Source organism: Nyctereutes procyonoides, unplaced genomic scaffold (genome assembly GCF_905146905.1).
Source record: "Nyctereutes procyonoides isolate TBG_1078 unplaced genomic scaffold, NYPRO_anot_genome, whole genome shotgun sequence".
Classification (NCBI taxonomy): Eukaryota; Metazoa; Chordata; class Mammalia; order Carnivora; family Canidae; genus Nyctereutes; species Nyctereutes procyonoides.
The window spans coordinates 7,195,172-7,213,546 of record NW_026575040.1 but is presented as its reverse complement, the minus strand read 5'-3'; the positions used below and the strand labels follow the sequence as shown (position 1 = coordinate 7,213,546).

General features: G+C 55.6%; 1 protein-coding gene across 8 annotated transcripts in view; it reads left to right on the top strand.

The window, feature by feature from the left end:
- Positions 1-18,375, top strand: part of PAQR5 (progestin and adipoQ receptor family member 5) — a 71,079-nt gene that overhangs the window by 45,381 nt on the left and 7,323 nt on the right. For all 8 annotated transcript variants that reach the window (XM_055319725.1, XM_055319726.1, XM_055319727.1 and 5 more), the window contains 4 exons: positions 1,556-1,683; positions 4,145-4,350; positions 8,881-9,007; positions 16,736-16,832. In XM_055319725.1, the coding sequence (XP_055175700.1) occupies positions 1,556-1,683; positions 4,145-4,350; positions 8,881-9,007; positions 16,736-16,832 (558 nt within the window). The remainder of the gene's footprint in view (positions 1-1,555; positions 1,684-4,144; positions 4,351-8,880; positions 9,008-16,735; positions 16,833-18,375) is intronic.

Here is an 18,375-nt window from a genome sequence, read left to right as displayed (position 1 = left end):
GCCGAAACCAAGAGTCCGGTGCTTAGCAGACTGTGCCACCCGGGGCGCCCCCTCTTGTGTACTTTTGAATGGAGTTATAATCCAGATGAGAGCCAGGTGCCTAGGTTGGTATTCTCCGTCTTTCCTTTCTCCCTCAGCCCCAGAAAACCACAGAGAGAACCGTAAAATGTACTTGTGACTCGATTTTTATTATGATTACTAGTGTGATCATTGTCATCATATTGCCCAATTAATCTACTTATTTTTAATTTACCTTTCAAAGCTTATGACAACATTCCTCTAAATCAGTGGTTCTTTTTTCAAAAAAAAATATTTAAATTCAGTTTGCCAATATAGAGTCTAAAACTTAGTGCTCATCACATCATGTGCCCTCCTTACTGCCCGTCACCCAGTTACCCCTCCCTCCACCCACCTCCCCTAAGTCAGTGGTCCTTAACTGAGGTCACTTGGCCCCCAGGGGACATTGGCGCTATCTGGAGACATTTTTTGTTGTCATAGCTTGGGAGGGCATGTGCTGCTGGTATCATTAGGGAGAGGCTGTGGGTGCTGCTCACCTGTTGCCTAGGACAGTCACCCCCTCCCCCACAACACAAAATTATCTGCCCAGAGATGTCCATGGTGTCAAGATTGAGAAACCCTGGCTCAAATCAACACAGAACGGGAAGGAAAGTCTCAACGAGTCAAAGTCTCCACTTTGCTGTGTTCCTCACAGCCTCTGCCCAGCCTGTGTCCTTAAACTTCCATGATCCTTGTAATGGTGGCAGGAATACAATTTACATTCTACTCGTTTTCACTTCGTCGAGCACGCTGAGCTTTGTCCCTCTGGCCTCATTTTCACAATTATGTGTTTGGGGGGGTCTAATGGAGTCCTCCGGGTGGGTTGACACCCAGAGGTCAGCTGACCAGTCCACCCCACCCCTCTTCTCAGGGGTGTTGACCAAGGGATGCACCGGGTGGGCTGCGTGGAGGAGGGGGTGGCTTGTGCGGGCCCGGCTGTGGCAGCCCCTGCTCCGCCTGCATCCCAGGCCAACCATCACTGTCTTCATCATCAAAAGGCCTTTATGAGCACCCTGGTGAATATATCCTGGCGCTGCGGGGGGGCGGGGGGGCATCTTCTGCAGAGATCTGCCCACCAGCTCCTGACATCTGGAGCATGTTGGCAGGGCCAGATACGGTATATGTCATCCAACCGTGAAGACATCCAATGACCGGGCTGTAGGCCCCAGGCAGAGGGCGCCACACCAGATTCTTAGGCACTATTCATGACAAGAGTAAGTGTGTCTGCAAATGCGAAGATTGGCCTGATTCCCAAAGGGAGCCGGGGTCTCCAGCTCCCTCCTCCAGCTACAGGCTTCTTGAAGCACATGGGGTTGTAGAACCTATGGGCAGGACGAGAGAAGGAAGGGAGGGAGGCAGTTGGACAGCTCAGGGACTTGGGGTCACGTGTTCAAGCCCACAGCTTGGGAGAACACTCAGCGCCACCAGAGCTGCTCCTCATGAGACCTTCTCACCCCCTCTGGCCTCATGCCGGGTTTCCTTCCTCTTCCCCCTGCAGGTGTTCCATGAGCAGGGCATCCTCTTCGGCTACCGACATCCACAGAGCTCCGCCACTGCCTGTGTCCTCAGCCTTTTCCAAATGACCAATGAGACCCTCAACATCTGGACTCACCTGCTGCCCTTCTGGTACCTTCCAGCCCTCTTGACCGGCCATGCCATTCAGGAGCCCTGGGGACTGGGGCTTCTTTAAAACCCAGGGGGGTTGAGAAGGCTGAGATTCCATGGTGGGATTTTGGGGATTCCCTCATGGTGCATGAGCATGGAACTGGGGGATGTTGGGGCCTGCAGCTGGGGTGAGCTTTAGCATATAGATTCTAGTAGAATTGAAGGAGTTCTTGGTAGTTCCCCGATCTTGCCCTGCTCTGGGACTTGATTTGATCTTATCCCCTTCAGTTTGGAGGCTTTCTGAGTCTCTCAGAAACCATGGTTAAAGTGTCACGAGCTGGAGCAAGTCACCTAACCTCTCTGAGCTTCACATTTTCCCATCTGTAAAGCAGAGTGATTGTCTACACTTTACTCAGGGTTGCCATGAGGATTATGGGGGAAAGCATTGGAAAGGGCATCGGGCATGGAACTGTGGGAGCCCTGGGATCGTTCTAGGGCCACAGTGGCTGGAGGCACTTGGTCAGGCAGCACTTTAATGGAGCAGCTTTGAGCTCAGAGGCCCGCTAAGACCACTGTTGGCCAACATCATTGTGGCCCGGGGAAGGGGAGTGGCTTGCTTACATCGCATGGGAAGTCCTGTCCCCAGTCCAGAAGCCAAGAGAATAGCCAGAGAGAGCCGCACACAGAGAGGGCTCGAGGAAGGCAGTGCTTGATCAGAAGTCAGAAGACAGATCCAGGGCCAAACTGCAGGGGAAGGCTGGTGCCAGAAGCCTCCCCAGAGAAGAGAGAGCAGGCCTGGGGTGCAATAGGGTGATTGTAAGGAAGCTCTCGGCCTGTAGACTGCTCAGGCTGGCCTCAAGACCCTGCTCCAGGAGGTCATTTGTCATCGTGTGATTTTAAATTAAGTAAACCTAAGTAAAAAGTCTACATGCTTACGAAGTGTAACTTGCAGATGGGGCTAGAGTCAGTGTCTTCCCCTGGCCCCCATTCTCCCCGGAGCTGCCGGGTCACCTGCTTCTTGCTGGTCCTCCCAGAGCTCCTCTGGAGACGTGAGCACTTGTGGTGTGCACACCCCCGGCCCCTTGTTCTCGCTTCCTGCTGCTCTTCCCTGGCCCACAAGCCTCTCAGGTGGTGTTCCATTTTATGGATGAGCCACAGGTGATTCCAACGGTTCTAAAGTTTGTGCTGTTGCCAGGAGCGCTGGCCTGACCATGCTTGTTTATGGGTCTTGAGCTCCTGTGCCCAGACCCCTCTGGGGTGACTTCTTAGCTGTCCTGAAGCTGAGCCGCTCCGGCTGAGGCACACTGCTGCATACAACCCCCTGACCCTGCCAGGCCCTGAGAGATCGTCAACACCGAGCAACACTGAGTGAGGAGGGCTAGGGGGAGCCTGGAGTAAGATGCCCTAAGGAAGTGGGGCCAGGGAATCATCTAGAGATGCTAGGTTTTAACAAGAGCAAATAGCTTCAGCTCTGTTTTTGCTGAGACAGGAGGAAAAAGATCGTAAGTGTAGCCAGAAGATGGAGGGATGCTCCTTGGGTTCCTGTGGGAAAAGCTTTGCAGTCTCCTTCCTCGGGAAAGCCCGTGGACGGAGGGGCTGGTTTTCTAGGAGCAGTTGGTTTGTGGGAGTGAGCAGCTCTGCAGCCAGGCCCACCTTGCCTGGGTCATGGGTGAGGCAGATGCGGTGCAGAATGGTCTTGTGGCTCTGCGTGGGGGTGGACCCAGAGATCAAGACTCGGTGGAGATGCAGCCTGGGACCAGGCCAATCAGAAAGGCGATTGCAGCGTCAGGGGAGGAATAGCGTGGAGAGGAGAGAGAAAACATCCTGTTGTCTTCTAGACTCTCAGGCACCCACCCTCAGGCACCCCGGCCCCGGAAGGTTGCATCTGTTTGAGGAACCTTCCTGCAAGGGGACATAGACGAACCACAGGGATGGTGACCAAGCCACATATGGATGTTCTGGGGAGTGGTTGAATGCAATGGCGTTATTTGGTGTAAGGTTCAAAGAGGTGGGAGGGGTTATGAAGACTGCCTTAGGTATTCGATGGGCTAGTTTCCTATGGTCCTGTCGAGGAGAGCTGGGACCCATCACACGGAGATATGTCCCCGGGAGACCAGGTATCAGCTCAGTGAAGAACTTTCCACATGCAGAGCTGCCTTGAGAGGTGGTGAGCTCCCCATCCCGGGACTTATGCAAGCTGAGCCTGAAGGATCCCTTAGGCAAGAGGCTGTGAGGGAGATCCTGTCGTTGCAAGGTGGGGGGCGGATGGTACTGGCTAAGTCCAAAGGCTCTCCTCTTCTCCTTCTGCCCATTTCCAACCGAGAAGGGATCCCCGTCACCCTCCCTCGCTCGTAGCATTTCAGCAAAATGAGAACACACGGGGTCAGTCATCCCAGGGGAGTGGAAGGCAGCAGATGGTCCCGTGAGGTGTACAAGAGGAGCCCCCAGCCACGGAGGTCGAGCGGGCCGCGTTGTGTTCCAGGTTCTTCGTGTGGAGGTTTGTGACCGCCTTGTACGTGACAGACATCCAGAACGACAGCTACTCCTGGCCGCTGTTCGTGTACATGGGCACCAGCTGCGTGTACCCCCTTGCGTCCAGCTGTGCACACACCTTCAGCTCCATGTCCAGGAACGCCCGGCACATCTGCTACTTCCTGGACTACGGGGCCGTCAACCTCTTCAGCCTGGGTATGTGGGGCCCTGCGTCTGCCCCCGTCCCCCGGGACGCTTTGATGGGCTTAGAAGTCACTGCCTGTGCCCCATCCAGGCTCCTGATGAGCGTTTTGTGACCAACCTGTCCCCCGGGGTGCTGGCAGATGTTAACAGATTCTGGGGAGCGGTGGGGGGGGTGGCAAAGGCCCTGATCTGTGGGCTGGGCCGGCCCGTGCGGCGTGCAGGCTGCCACCACGACCAGGTGCCAGCCACCAGGGGGACGCCGCCGCCCCTGGATGGGGACCGAGACCCCTGTGATCTGCCTGCGAGATCTCGGAGAACTTAACAATCTGCCGTCATAGGCCGGGGTGAGCCAGCCCTGCACATCAGTGCTGGTTTCTGTCCTGCCGGGCAGAGAAGGGGGCCCCGAACCCCACTTGTCGAGAGGCTGAGTTTGTTTGCTCCAAGTACCATGGAACAGAGGGGTGAGCCCAAAGCAGGCGAGGCTGAGGGTTGACACCTGAGCCTCCTCAGGGTTTTCCCTCCAACTACGGAGTCCCCTCCTTGTGGCCCCGTCTCGTGGGCATCTGTTTGTCCGCAAGTATCCCGGCTCTGGCCTCCTCTGCCTCCCGCTCCTGCTGCGGGTATGAAAGCAGAGGCCCTGTCTCCCCTGGTCCAAGAGTGTGTCCGTGCGGAGTCTGCCTCCCTCATTTCCTCCCCTCCCTCCCTTTGCAGGCCACACACACACACACACACACACACACACACACACAGAGGCGTTACCGTGTCCCCTCCCACTGCTCAGTGCTCTGCTGTCCAGTCCTCACCACTGACTACAGCGTGGCTGTTGGGGCCCAGCCTGCGCGACCCATGCAGCCACAAGGGCTTCTCTTCTGGGCGCTCTCGCCAGCCTCTGATGCAGGGGTCCCTCAGTGCTCCCCAGACCGCCTCCCTTTCTCTGGTCCCTGTCATGTCACTCCCGGTTCACCTCCTGCCCGTCCGGGTTCTCATTCTCTCCTGCTGGCTCCCCTCAGAATCAGCCCTCCAGCCGCTGTTCTTGTGTGGTCCGGCCTTGTGTGTTCTTGGGGTGATCCCACGCCATCCCCTGACACCCCTGGACCAGGCACTCCCAGACCCGTCTCTAGCTTACCTCTAGCCTGAGGTCCATGCTGCATCCAGCCCTGGGACCAAGACAGTCCACATTCCATCCTCCCACCCCCACCGTGCACATCCACTCCGCCTCCTGCAGTGTCTCCCCAGCTAGTGTGCCACCCCTACATGGTCTCTCAAGTCAGAATCTATAAGTAGCCCTCGGGTTCCCCTCCCTCTCATGCCCCTACCGTCCTGTCCACGCATTCGGGTGGCTCTCTTCCCTGTATTCTTCAGATCGCTCCCCTGCATGGGCTTCACTCAGACCCTCCTGCCACTCCCCTGCACCATTACAACAGCCTCCTCTCCACCTCCTGCCCCTCCCACCCACCCCCCACTCCCTGGGGAGGCTTCTCCAGCATCTTCTAACCATGGCTCCCCTACCACATAAGACCCTTCGGGATTCTCAGTTACCCCAGGTGAAATTCAAACTCCTTAGTCTAGAGGCTTCCTCAGTCTTACATCACTTGCCCAGACTCATGGTAAGAGCAGGCATTTGGGAGTCACCACCCGACAGCACCTGATGCACATCACGAGGGGCGGCATAATGCAGTGCTCGTCAGCTGCCGAGACCACCTGAACCTTGGGCAAGTTCCTTAACCTCCCTAAGCCCCAGTCCTCTCATCCACAAAATTGGCATCATAGCCTCCTCATAGGAGGACGTGAAGTTGGAGTGAGTTTTGCACGTGGAGCACGCAGCCCAGTGCCCGGCACTTGGTAAGCCTCAGAGGGTAGCTCTTGACCACGATCGCGTCCTCAACCCTGACATCAGCCCCTGGGATGGGGGCAGTTGTTATCCCTGCACTGCAGGTGGGAATAATGAGGCAGCATGAAGGTAAGCTACCCAGGCCTCGCAGCTTGTAAACGGCAGAGCTGGGGTTCGAACCAAAGCCCCGGGGGTCAGCTGCCGCCCTGAACTGTGTCCTTTCCCATCCCTGGCTCTCCGCCTTTGTCAGCGCTCCTCAGTGTCTGGTACCCTCCCACATGCCCTTACCTGAGAACTTACTTTTTCCCTCCCACGGGTGGGACCCCCAGACCAGGACCCCCTCCACGAAGCTTTGGGCCCCAGGCTTGCCCATCATCCCTTCATTTCTGCTCCTCACTCAGAATGGCTTCCTGAGGACGGGACCCTGGTCCTTCACATTGGGTTTTCTAGCCGGTGGCCTAGTGCCTGGCATGGGGGTGTTCAGGGCTTCCAGCCCAGACCCCCCACCCCTCCGTCTGCAGCCACCCCTCCTTCCTGTTCTCACTTGTACCCAGTGGAAACCCGCGGTTCCCTGCAGGTGGCATCAGCTCCCACTTCCTCCCTCGTTGCCAGCTGTTCCTCCCCCCACCCCACCCCCCGCCCCGGGCCATCCTGTGCATTTTCACTAGGTTTTGGCCGTCTTCATCATTCACTCAAAAACCTTCCATGGCTCCCTATTGCCTCAAAGAGGCTGTTAGCTTTCCCTAGCCTGGAATCCAAAGCTGCCTCTATTCCTGCTCACTGGGAAGCCCTCTACAGGGGTCTGAGCACCAATTACGACGTGTGTGGGTGGGGGACGGTTCCCCACACCACCGAGCAGTTCCCCGGCACCAACTGGGTGCCCTACAGTTCCACTCATTTCTGACACCATCCACCTGGGGATGGCATCACTTCCCACAGGTTAAGGGCTCAGTCCCACAAGACCATGCCCTCCCCAAACACCATGTGGCCTCCAACCCAGAAGCTCTCTGAACCTCTCTTTTTGGGTTTTTATGGAGACTTCATTAGTGGTGATTGATGAAGTCATTGGCTATTGGCAGTTGATGCAGCCTCTGGCCCTCTCCCCTCCCAGAGGTCAGGGGTGTGGGATTGAAAGTTTCAACTCCTGGAGCACCTGAGTGGCTCAGTGGTTGAGCGTCTGCCTTTGGCTCAGATCATGATCCCGGCGTCCTGGGATGGAGTCCTGCATGGGGCTCCCTGCAGGGAGACTCTGTCTCTCTCATGAATAAATAAATAAAATCTTTTAAAAAAAAGAAAGAAAAAAGTCCCAACCCTTTAGCAACCCTCTGTTCTCCTGACAACCAGGCCCCCATCCTTAAGTGCTTCTCAAAAGTCACCTTGTTAACAAAAGACACCTTCCCGGCTCTCAGGCTTAGGAAATTCCAGGGGTTTTAGGAGCTCTGTGCCAGAAACAGTGCAGAAGACCAAGTGTGTATTTCTTACTAGAAGTCATTTCGCTTCCCACTGCAGTTTCGGGCAGTTTCGGGCAGGGTCTGAGGCTCCCTCTGCTCTTGCATGGCCTGCCAAGCGGGGTGTGCACCTTGGCCGCAGCCAGCATACACAGAGAGAACGCATCCTAGTCCAGATTGAGAACCTCCCACTCCTACCAGGCTGAGGAAGAGTTGGTCCCCCAGGAGGGGGTGATTTCCCAGCTGAAATCCCACAGGCAGCCTGCCGACCTTTGGCTCTTTCTGCCTGTGTGACCTTGGGAATGCCACTTGGCTGCACCAGGCTCCATCTGTCAAGTGAGGTCAGAGGCAGAGCTTGAACTTGCAAGGCTGAGGCCTGCCTCAGCCTTGAGTTAGGATTCCAGCTTTCTTTATGTCTTTGGAATAACAGGTGACCGTAGGGCTGACCCCTGAGGCCTTGGGTTGACAGGCCTGTGGCTCCCTCTCCCAGTGGAGACCTGGTAAGGGTAACTGGAGAGGCCTTCTGGTACAGGCCCCTGGACACACCTGGCTGCTTTGAAAAGGACCGGGATCTACCCTATTCTTTCATATAAAAGCTGCAGCAGACGGGTCTCCCAGGGGCCCTTAGGTGGCCCTCCTGTCACAAACTTCCAGACCTGACACAGTGAAACACCAGGGCTAGCCTCTTACACCTGACTCTCAACTGGCCAGTCCCTCGAGCCCCCCAGTAACCATCCACCTCCTGGCCTTGGCAAGGGCCCTCCCTCCCTGCCATGTCCGTCTTTCCCCAAGGGGCACCCCGTGTCAGCGGCAGGTGACCTGTGCACGCTCAGAAAAGCTGAACACCCTGAAGTGTCATCATGGACGAGAGCTTGGGGTTAAAAGGGGGGGGACTGTCTCTGAACTGCCTCAGGCGGAAGCTTGGCTTCGCCGCTTTCTAGCTGTGTGCCCGCCAGGTGGGTTGCTAAACCTCTCTGTGCCTCTTTGTCGTCATCTGTAAAGGAGGAGAAGTGCGGGGGTTTATGTTAGAGGGTGATTCTTAAGATTATGTGAGTGTGTAAAGCTCTGGGAGCAGGGCCAGGCTCAAACTGAATTCTCGGGGTAGGATCAGGGTAGTGGAGAAGAAAGGGCGCGCGTTCTGGGAGAGGCCGTGGCACCAGCAAGGATGCTCTTGGGCCGTGAGGCTGCTGCTGGGGTCCTCCCCAGAGGTCCGGGCTCTGCTGCGTCCTGCCTTCTGGCCCAAAGCTGGTTTTGCCTCCGCAGGCTCAGCCATCGCCTACTCGGCCTATTCGATCCCGGACGTGATGGTGCACACCACCTTCCATGACTACTACGTGACCCTGGCCGTGCTGAACACCATCATCAGCACCGGCCTCTCCTGCTACTCCAGGTACCTGGCCGCTGTGCCTCAGCGGGGTGGGAGAGGACGCTCCATGGAAGGGGTGCTCGGGGGCCTGGAGCTCAGGCCCAGACCCGCTTTATGGGACCAGTCCTGGGCGTTTGAGGAGACTTCACACTTGCCTTACCACTCTGCTGTCACTGTCTTGAAGTTCTTACTGAGTTTGGAACAAGGGGGGTGCCCATGATTTCATTCTGTACTGGGTCCTGCAAATGATGCAGCTGGGCAGGTCGCTTATTCATCCTTCTTGAACCTCAGTTTGCTCATCTGTGACATGGGGCCAACACATCTACCTGCCTTGAGAGAGGGAGGCAAGGGTTGCAGGTAACATGCCTGGAACACCTGGCCCAGAGGCGGTCAACAGGCAACCTGCTAACAGTGACTGCGTGGGCCTGCCTCTTAGACACTCGAGCTCTCACTGGTGGATGATATTCGGGTGGCTGCCGCGTCCCCCGGGGAGCCTCCATGGCTGTGAGTCTCACCCACGTCACCAGCTCTGAGTCACTCTGGTGTCCCCCTTTCACTCAAGAAAGCTCATTGGAGTGTTAACACAAGAGACATTGTTTTGGGGCTAATGACTAGTTGACTCAGCTCTTTGTAAAAACAAACCGCCCACGTTTCTGCTTCCCTAAATGATTTAGGAAACCTCTCAAATGGTGGTATTGGGGTGACACCCCCGTCTGGTTGGTGCTTGGGTGCTGGGTGCTCCCTGGGGCTGGGAGCTCTCGGGGTGGCTTAGGAAAGGGCCCATGGGGAGGCTGGCAGGTTGCACCCAATCCTGTGCCCCCGTCTCCATTCCAGGGAGCCAGTTGGAATCTCCCCACTGAACCCCATTGAACTCAGAGAATTACTATTCCTGGCAGCTGTCCACTGTCCCCTCCCTGGGAAGAAAGGGAGCGGGAGGGGAGCTTCTGTAACTTCTCTGAGGTGACCATGGCTCCACCTTTCCCTAGGGTGACACTTGGGTGCCGTGGGACCGAATATAGGCAAGTTTCACAAACTTGACAAACCGGTTCTCTTTAAAAAATGGAAGGATAGATTATTAAAGAGCATCAAGAATATTTGCCCCAACTCGTCTTCCACATGCCTGTCTTGAGACAGGTTGGAAGCGTGGAGATGCCTTGCGTGGGAGAGAGTCTCCTTTCTAGGCTCAGTGTCAACACTAGGGCTTGTTCATCCCACGAAAACAAGCCTGGGGGTGGGAGTGGAGGGTGAACTCTCTTCCCTCTCCGTGGAAATGCAGAGCCCTCCAAAAGCCCCCCAAAAAACATAGGATCTGCCTGTTGGGATAGAATCAGATGTCACAGGCTTATTCTTGTCTCCACCCTGCTTCCTCAAGGACTCCGTCGATTGGAAACTCTTTCTGGAGCTTCAAGGGCTGCACGGGTGAAGGAGAGGAGGGGGTGGGTCCATGCTCGGGGTGAGACAAGGCGTAACACACACAGAAAAGTAGTCAGGATGCCAGCAACAGCCCAGGAGAGACGAGGCATGCCCCAGAGGCACGGGGCCCAGCTGTGTGGACACACCTAGCTCTGGCCCCTGCATGAGTCATGATCCTGTTGCTTAGCTCCTGCTGGGCTGTGTAGCTGTGCTGTTTGGAATTTAGGATTGGAGAGAGGTGAGCACTGTGGGCTGAGGCGGCATTGAAGGCTCCCTCAGGGTTGAAGAAACGGCCTCGGTTCATGATCCAGGACTGTTTTCCTAGGAACCCTCAATGCAAATCTGCTGCCTTTTCTTTTTCTTTTCTTTTTTTTTTTTTTTTTTTGTTAGAACTTCCTGAGTCACCTATAAGCTACCAGGGTAGACTGTTTTCTTCTAGCCAGAAATCTATCCTTGGTTAATAATCAATAGGTCTTCTGGATGTGGCATGCCTGTTACCTTTGGACAGACTTGCTTGGCAGAGCAGGCTGGTCAGGAATCTCTTGATGCCTACGTTTGGAGGCTACTCCCTTGTCAGTGAAATGGATTATTTCTGTTTACTTCTGGGGCACATCCGTCCTTCTATCCAACCACTCATCCATCTACCTCCTCATTCACCATGTCCCTGCCCACACACCACTCATCCATCCATCCATCCATCCATCCATCCATCTACCATCCCCCCACCCATCTATCCATCTACCTACCCATTCACCCATCTACTCATTCACCCATCCATCCATCCATCCATCCATCCACCATCCCCCTACCCATCTCTCCATCTACCTACCCATTCACCTATCTACCTACCCAACCATTCACCCATCTACTCATCCATCCATCCATCCATCCATCCACCATCCCCCCACCCATCTATCCATCTACCTACCCATTCACCCATCTACCTACCCAACCATTCACCCATCTACTCATCCATCCATCCATCCATCCATCCACCATCCCCCTACCCATCTATCCATCTACCTACCCATTCACCCATCTACCTACCCAACCATTCACCCATCTACTCATCCATCCATCCATCCATCCACCATCCCCTTACCCATCCATCCATCTACCTACCCATTCACCCATCTACCTACCCAACCATTCACCCATCTACTCATTCACCCATCCACCCACCCATCCATCCTCCCACACATCTGCCTACCCATCCATTTAGGTACTCACCCACTCACTCATCCATTCATCCAACCAACCAACTAACCAACCAACCAACCAACCAACCAATCACTCGGCATTCCTTAAATGCCCATAATACTCCAGGCGTCATGTTAAGATCTGGGAATACCAGGGGGAGAGAGGCACAGCCCTTGCCCCAAGAAAGCACCCAGGGCAGTAGTCGAAGCAGCTGGCAGACCTCGTAAAAGCCCAGGTGGAGTCATCGTTTCCTCTCAAGGCCAGAGGATATGGCATTTAGAGTATAGCATTACAGAACGTAACATATACAAATAATGATAATGTAAAATGACACCCACTTGGATACACAGAGTTCTGCAAAGTGGTGCTAGGACTGAGTATTTTAGCTGGGAGGAGGGAAGGGCCTTTTGGACAGAGCAAACAGCCTGGACGGGGTGAGGGAGCTGGAGCAGATGGCCCTGGGAGGCAGCAAGGGGCTTCAGAGCGTGCACCGCGGGAGGAGGAGAGAGGATCTCCAGCAGTGCTCGTGTGTCCTACTGTGGACCTGTCACCACTGGCTCCTGAAGGCCAGGAGTCTCTGTGGGAGGACATTCCATGGGCTCCGCTTCCGAGCTGAGGGGCTTCCAGGTGTGTTAACGGCTGCTGGCGTGGGGGCTGGAGGAACAGGGCCAGAGGTGGCGGAGTAGGGTGTCCCATCCGAGGGCTCTCCAGGTTCCCATCTTGCCTGGTCCTCTTCCCCTTCATGTTTTCATTCCCTTCTTCATCTTCAGTGTCTGAAGAGCGAGAAAGATGGTTCCTGCACAGGGAGGGATTTGGCCTCGATTCACTGCAGGAGAAGCAGGTGGAGGGGAGGGCCAGGCCCCCCGGAGTCCCGGATTTCAGGGGCTTGCTGTGAGGCCTCTGGCTTCAGTATCCACATCTTAGGGCATCCGAGAAGAGATCTCTGGGTTGTCTCTGGTTTGTTCTACGATGCCAGGGCTTCAGAATCTTTCCCATGATTTCTCTCCTTGCCTTCCTTCTCCCCCAAGCCTCCCTCTGCCCCTGCCTCCTGGTCCATCAGTCCATGGCGTGGCTGGGAGTGACAGAGAACCTGCCCAGAGCAAGAAGCAGCCCACAAACCCCATGATCTAAGTGGCATTCATTCCATTACTGTACGTGTCCTTAAGGTGAATTTCTACATAGAGAACCATGGTCTCCCTTGACTGGTTTTTTGGTCCTTATTATTGTAGAATCTAGTTCAAATGAATGTTCCAGAAAACTGCTTTCTCCTTGTGTAGCATTTGAGAAGGGAGATGAGAGAATGCATGACCTTTCTGTGGCTCCCGGAGCAAGGTGGGATGACGGAGACCTGGCCTGCTCCTCTTGCTGGCCACCCAGAACCTACAAAGGGGTCCTTAATCCCTTAGGGACATTAGTCACTCAGAGTTTCCTGTACATCGCAAGTCACGTAGGCTCTTTATTCACCCATGCAAGGCGGCCAACAGTTGTTTTTTGTGTTCGTTTTTTGTTTTGTGGAGGGATTTTTGTATTTTGGTTGTTTTGTTGTTGTTGTTGTTGTTGTTGTTTTGTTGTTCTTTTTTTTGACAAATACTTGCTCAGTGAAATGCCCTGTGGTCAGTGTGGTGAGGGAGAGAAGTGAATTTCCATCCTAGGTGGAAAGCGAGCTGCACCGTGAGAGCCATGCTGTGGCAGAGGTGCTGTGGCAATTCAGAGTGACAGGACGAGGGTTTGGAGGTCAGAGCTGGACACAGCTGGAGGCTCGCAGTGGCTCTGGCACTTCTAGAGGCTGCAGGGCTCAGCCACCTGACGGTGCTACTGAGTAGCGCCAGGGACCAGCATGTGGAAATGCCCACATTCCTGCAGTGTCACCCACACAATAAAACAGCCATAACCACACAGGCACACCACACCCACACCTCTCTGCACACCACACACACTCGCCTCTCTGCAGTAGAATGTTTCCACAGGCTCACTAGTTTCAAGCACTGGTTCCAGAATTTGCTTGCAAATCCTGCTGGCTTTGTTGCAACACGATTTATCAGGTTTTTGAACAGACTGGTACCGCATCGACCCTCTCCTGGTGGAGGCTTCTGCCCAAATCCAGTGTTTCCTGCCAACCTGGTTCTAGGCGGACGAGGCTTGACTCCCTGTAAACTGGTCTCTCCGCTCTGCGGTGCAGGGACTGTCGTACCAGGTGGGGCTTTGGAGACTCGGGGGCATCCGTGCTTTGGAGGATTCCGCGGCTCCCACCCCTCCTTCCCGGACTCTCTGGCTGGGGCGACATCCTGTGGCTACCCGTGGAATTGCACCTCGGTAGGGGGAGGCCCCTCTCTGTGGCTGCTGCTCCTTCTGCCTTTTATTTCTCTGTTGCTGTCTCTCTTCTGTTCTGCTGTTTCTCCTTTTTTTCCCTGTAGACTCGGCTTTGCAGATGGAGAGGCTGGTTCGTTTGCCCCTGGGGAAGCACTTTATCAGGCCGGGCGAAATGTTGTCTCAAGTCACAGGAAATCCATGGTTTGGGGGATGGCCCTCGCCAGCCAGAGCCAGCTTTCTTCCTGTGTAAGTGGTCACAGAAAGAGCGTGTTTTCATGGAGAGCCTCTCCTAACCCAGGAAGGATAGGCGGCGGCAGTGCATGGGGAAGGAGGGAGCGGGCTTGTGGTTGGACTGGGTTGGCCAGGGTAGGCTGTGAAGGTGTTGAGACGGGCTCTGGCTGTGGGGGCAGCGGGAGTGTGTCCCATTTGCTCCCCAGGGCAGAGGGGGTTCGGGCAAGGATGAAGGCTGGGTAGTGGTCCGAGGCCTGCTCAGCCTGCTGAAGGGGTCGGGGTCTGAAACTTGGAAACCGGATGGCCCTGAGTGTAAATCCTAGCTTTGCCTCTTCTCGGCTCATCGGACTTGGGGCAAGTCACCCAGAACCTGTCCGTTCCCTCCTATTCCTGTTTTCCGGCACAGCATAGCTGTAAGGTGGGGAAGGGGACAGAACAAATCCCGCTGCACACATTTTACTAAAAGCTGCCACGTAGCGAGTGTGCCTCTGTGATGTGAGTAAGCTCCTGGCAAGTCTTGTTTCATCAGATCCTTGCACCAGACCCTTGAGGGGTACAGCCATCGTCCTGGTGTCCCACGTGAGGCCTTGGAGGTGCACAGGGGTTATATAACCTGTGGGGGCCACATGTTCACGAAGGGCGGAGGCAGGATTCAGACCCAGGCTGTCCAGGCCAGACACAGCATGGGCATCGTGGCGCGGTGCCGCCTCACCTCTCCCAGGGTTGGTGGTTTACTCCCAGGCCGGGGCAGGGGGGGTCTCATTCAGGGGGATGATACATTGAAGTCCCTTATTTCTCTTCCTCCTTTTCCTTGAGCTTCTCTTCCTTCTCTACCCAGTGCCTGCCATGTGCTTGTCTGACTTAGGACAGGCCAGGAAAGGAGACACATGCGGACATGAGAGAAGTTGAGCTTATCACTGGAGGCTGAGCAGGGCTTCTCAGGGCCCACAGCGGGTGCCTCTTACTCTGGAGCAGGGACCCTCCACTTGGCTGTGCTGAGGGCTGGGCACGACACACCAGGCTAGGGGGTCTTGGGGTGCCCTGACTGCTCAGGGGCCGATGTGGGAACATCTGCCATGTTCCACACCAAAGGGTACATGGAGCAGAGGACTTGGTAGTCAGGTGACTGCCCCGACTGTGGGGACAGGAGTGATGTGGCCAAAGGCAAAGGGCCTGGGCTGTGGAGCCACGGGTGGTGGTTGGTGGAGGAAAGGGTGGGCTGTGGGCTGGGACAGGGAGTCTGGGCCACTGGGTTGGGGTTGGAGCAGTGGTGGGACACAGACCCATCCCCGTGGGAGAGCAAGTTGAGGGGTGGGGGACCATCAGGGCCGAGAGGGCCCAGGTGCCTCCGCTGCCTGCCCCAGAATGGCCCCCCCACCAGCCTTTGCGCCCCGACTCTGCTCGCCACCCTTGTGGGGGCCTCTGGCCTCGCGCTGCAGCCCTGTGGGCACCAAGGGAGGACCTGGCCCTCCCACAGTACCCCCTGGTAGTGGTGCGGGGCCTGCCCTGCCCCCCTGCCTGGACGGCCTCTGGGGTCCTGAGCCTCCACCACTGAACCTGGCTCAGGGACTGTGGAGACTCTCTCTGACCTCTCACGTCCTCCTGGTACCCCGCCTGTGCCATCTGTGCTGCCCACACCCCAGGCTGCCAGGCCTGCCCCGGCTGGAGGCCCCAGCCAGCCGAGGCCCATCGCGCTCCATCCGGGAGGCCCTACTGTCTCTGCCACAGTCGGCACCACTCAGTTTATTTTATTTTATTTATTTTATTTTATTAAATATTTTATTTATTTATGATAGACCTAGAGAGAGAGGCAGAGTCACAGGCAGAGGGAGAGGCAGGCTCCATGCTGGAAGCCCGACGTGGGACTTGATCCTGGGACTCCAGGATCGCACCCTGGGCCGGAGGCAGGCACCAAACCGCTGGGCCACCCAGGGATCCCCGGCACCACTCAGTTTAATGTTGGCTCCGTCTTTGGACCAGAGGCAGGTCAGGGTGTTGAGGAGAAAGAGGGGGAGAAAGGCCACATTTACTAGGTTTCCCCAGGCCGGTGTCCCTTGTGTGTGGTCCCAAGGATTCCAGAAAGCTCTCCAAGTAGTTTAACGCTTACTGGAAGCAAGGGCTTCTGCACAGCAATCACCTGGGCAGCTCCAACTAGTTAGACATCTCGTCCTTCACAGACGTGCTGGGCCCAGGAGCCTAAATGGGGGCTGGGGGGAGGCACCGATGCCCCACATGCCCCACACGCCCCATGCGTCTCCCCATCCTGTTGTTACTGGACTTCGAAAGGCTCTTTATCAGTTTAGAACTTGCTTCTCGAAGGGCTTTTCCAGCCCGGTCCTCCTTGGCTTCGTTGGACACCACTGCTTCTTGTGCTGTGGCCCCAGGAGATGGCCACCCCCGAGACCTTTCCACCTGCTGCTGTCGGGGTGGGAGTGATGCACGGGCCGGTGGACAAGCCGCCGGCCTCAGGAGGAGGTTGCACAAAACACTTGCCTTCCGTTGACCTGCCCTCTGCTCTTCATAACGTCTGCGCACGTATGTAATTTACTGACACTGTCTCCATTCCCACTTCTTCTCCCCTTGCCCTTCCTGATTTAGGTTTCTTGAAATCCAGAAACCCGGGCTCTGTAAGGTGCTTCGCGTCCTCGCCTTTGCTTATCCCTACACGTGGGACTCCCTCCCCATCTTCTACAGGGTAAGGGCCTGGCTCTGGCTTTTCTCTCCTGCTGGCACCACCAGGGAATCTGTTGTGTCCTGAGCTGCTGGGGGTCAGAGCACCGTGGTGGTCACTGCAAGTCACGGAGTCGAGACCCGGGGGCTCCCTTAATAGCACGTGCAGAGTAGTTAGGAGACAGTAGGAACACAGAAGCCCTGACAAACCATAAGAGATGCCTCAATGGCCAGCACCGACTGGGCGCTCAGAAGGAATCCTGGAGGGCTGGGCAGGGGAGAGGCACCAGGAGAGTAGGCTCTGGAGGCAAATCTCTAATACGTACTCAAAGCAGGACTTTGGCCAAGCTAGGTACAATCTCTGTGCCTTGTTTTCCCTTATCTGTACAATGGGCACAGTAATAAAGCCTCCCTCTGTCAGGTTGTGGGGAGGATTACATGAGGGGAACATAGAAAATGCCAGCTGCTGGTAAGTGTCCAGTAAATGCATGTTATGTGTTCTCATTAATTAACATACTAGTAGCAAAGAAAAAAGTATCAATGAAGGTCTTAAGGATAGATGGGGATTAGACAGAGAACACGAAAGAAGAGGGTATAGGAGGGATACAAGAAGGGGGAGTCCAGGCGCTCTCAAATCAGATGGACCTGAGTTTAAATCCCAGTCCCACTGCTCACTGGCTGTGTGACCTTAGACAATGCACATAACCTCTCTGAGCCTCAGTTTCCTCATCTGGAAATGAGGCTGACATCCCCTCCTGCACTGGGGGATGGAGGGGGGGCTCATCAAACCCACAGATCTGAAGTCTCAGCAATGCCTGGCATAGAGCCTGCACCCACTGAGTAGAGTTGCCCTCCCAGCCTGAGGTTTGATGCATGAGGCAGGGATGGAAGAGGAGGGCCAGAGCTGGCTCCACCTGTGTGGGCCTGGGGAGAGTCCCTGGACTCCTTCCTCGAGGACACAGAACACACAGAGGACACCAGAGCAGAGAGCAGAGCCCATCCCACGTGCCACCAGATCGCAGAGCAGAGGTCTGGGTTCTCACAAACGCGGTGTGCTCCTGGCACTCGCTGCAGCGGACGGTGGGCGGTGGGGAGGGGCGGTCTGATCCTGAAGGGCCATGCTGATGAGCACCCAGGTTCTGGAATCAGCCTGCCTGGACCCAGATCCTAACTTCGCTGCTCATTAGTGGTTTGCACATCACCCTCTGGCCCGGCTTCCTCATCTGCAAAACGGAGAACTAGAGTCTGCCCCAGGTAATTGTTGAGGCTCTGATGAAATCACGCAAGGGTAGGGGCTGGCCCAGTGCCCTAGGTAAGTGGCACCAGCTGTTGCTATTCATAACAACAATACAAAAACTATACTTAACTCACAAACAGCATAATGGCCGTAATTAATACATTTTGATGACTCAGAAGGCCTTCCAGGGATTTCTAGGCCTTAAAGCCCTAATTAGGAACCTGAGACTCAGTGATGCTCTGGTCAGCAGTGACTTCAAGGGTGAATAGACCACTTCTATTTTACCCCTAGACAATAGAGTACCAATAGATCTAATAGGGTTTTTCTTTTC